Source organism: Morone saxatilis, unplaced genomic scaffold (genome assembly GCF_004916995.1).
Source record: "Morone saxatilis isolate NCDOM2014 unplaced genomic scaffold, NCSU_SB_2.0 Contig11, whole genome shotgun sequence".
Taxonomy (NCBI): Eukaryota; Metazoa; Chordata; class Actinopteri; family Moronidae; genus Morone; species Morone saxatilis.
In genome coordinates this window covers 11,707,445-11,707,992 of record NW_023339663.1, presented here as the reverse complement: position 1 = coordinate 11,707,992, position 548 = coordinate 11,707,445, and the positions used below count along the sequence as shown (strand labels likewise).

Sequence of the window (548 nt, the reverse complement as noted above, 5' to 3'; positions counted from 1 at the left end):
GATAGATAGATAGGAAATTGCAGTCTTACCTCAGTAACAAAGTTGCTCTGGAGCCCGGCTACATGAGCGTACTCCCACCCTTTGGTGCAGGACACCCTCTCCCTGGGCACATTTTCGGAAAAGTCTGAGGTGTTGGATGTGTACTTAAAGAGTTCACAGTGGCTGAGACCGCTACCGTTCACCCAGGGGATGGTGAGGTTGAGGTACCCCTGTCTGGTGAAGTTGCTGAGGAGGAAAGTGGAAGGCAGAAGCTGCGGGTCGGGTTTGCAGTGGTACGAGTCCGGGATTAAGGTGTAAAAAACGTCGCTAAATAGATTCAACATGACTGCGAAGTTGGGGAACCAGCTGAACACGACCACGATTCGGTTGTAGCGTCCATAGCCGCCGGTGTGAGGGAAAATCTTGGTCTCATAATCCATTTGAAAGCGAGTGTTTGCGGTAACAGATGGTTCTGTGGCCATTGCGCAGTGAGTGCGCACACTCAAGAGCAGCGCGACGCAGCAGCAGGTAGGGATCGCAGGGCGGAGGAAGAGGAGGAGGGCGGAGGA

The 548-nt window shown here is 53.5% G+C and overlaps 1 protein-coding gene across 1 annotated transcript in view; it reads right to left on the bottom strand.

The window, feature by feature from the left end:
- slc22a31 (solute carrier family 22 member 31) overlaps positions 1-512 on the bottom strand; it is a 17,285-nt gene extending 16,773 nt beyond the window's left edge. Inside the window, 1 exon segment of the mRNA XM_035682432.1 lies at positions 30-512. Coding sequence (XP_035538325.1) covers positions 30-461 — 432 coding nt within the window. The 5' untranslated portion in view covers positions 462-512.
- Positions 513-548: the final 36 nt, after the last annotated feature.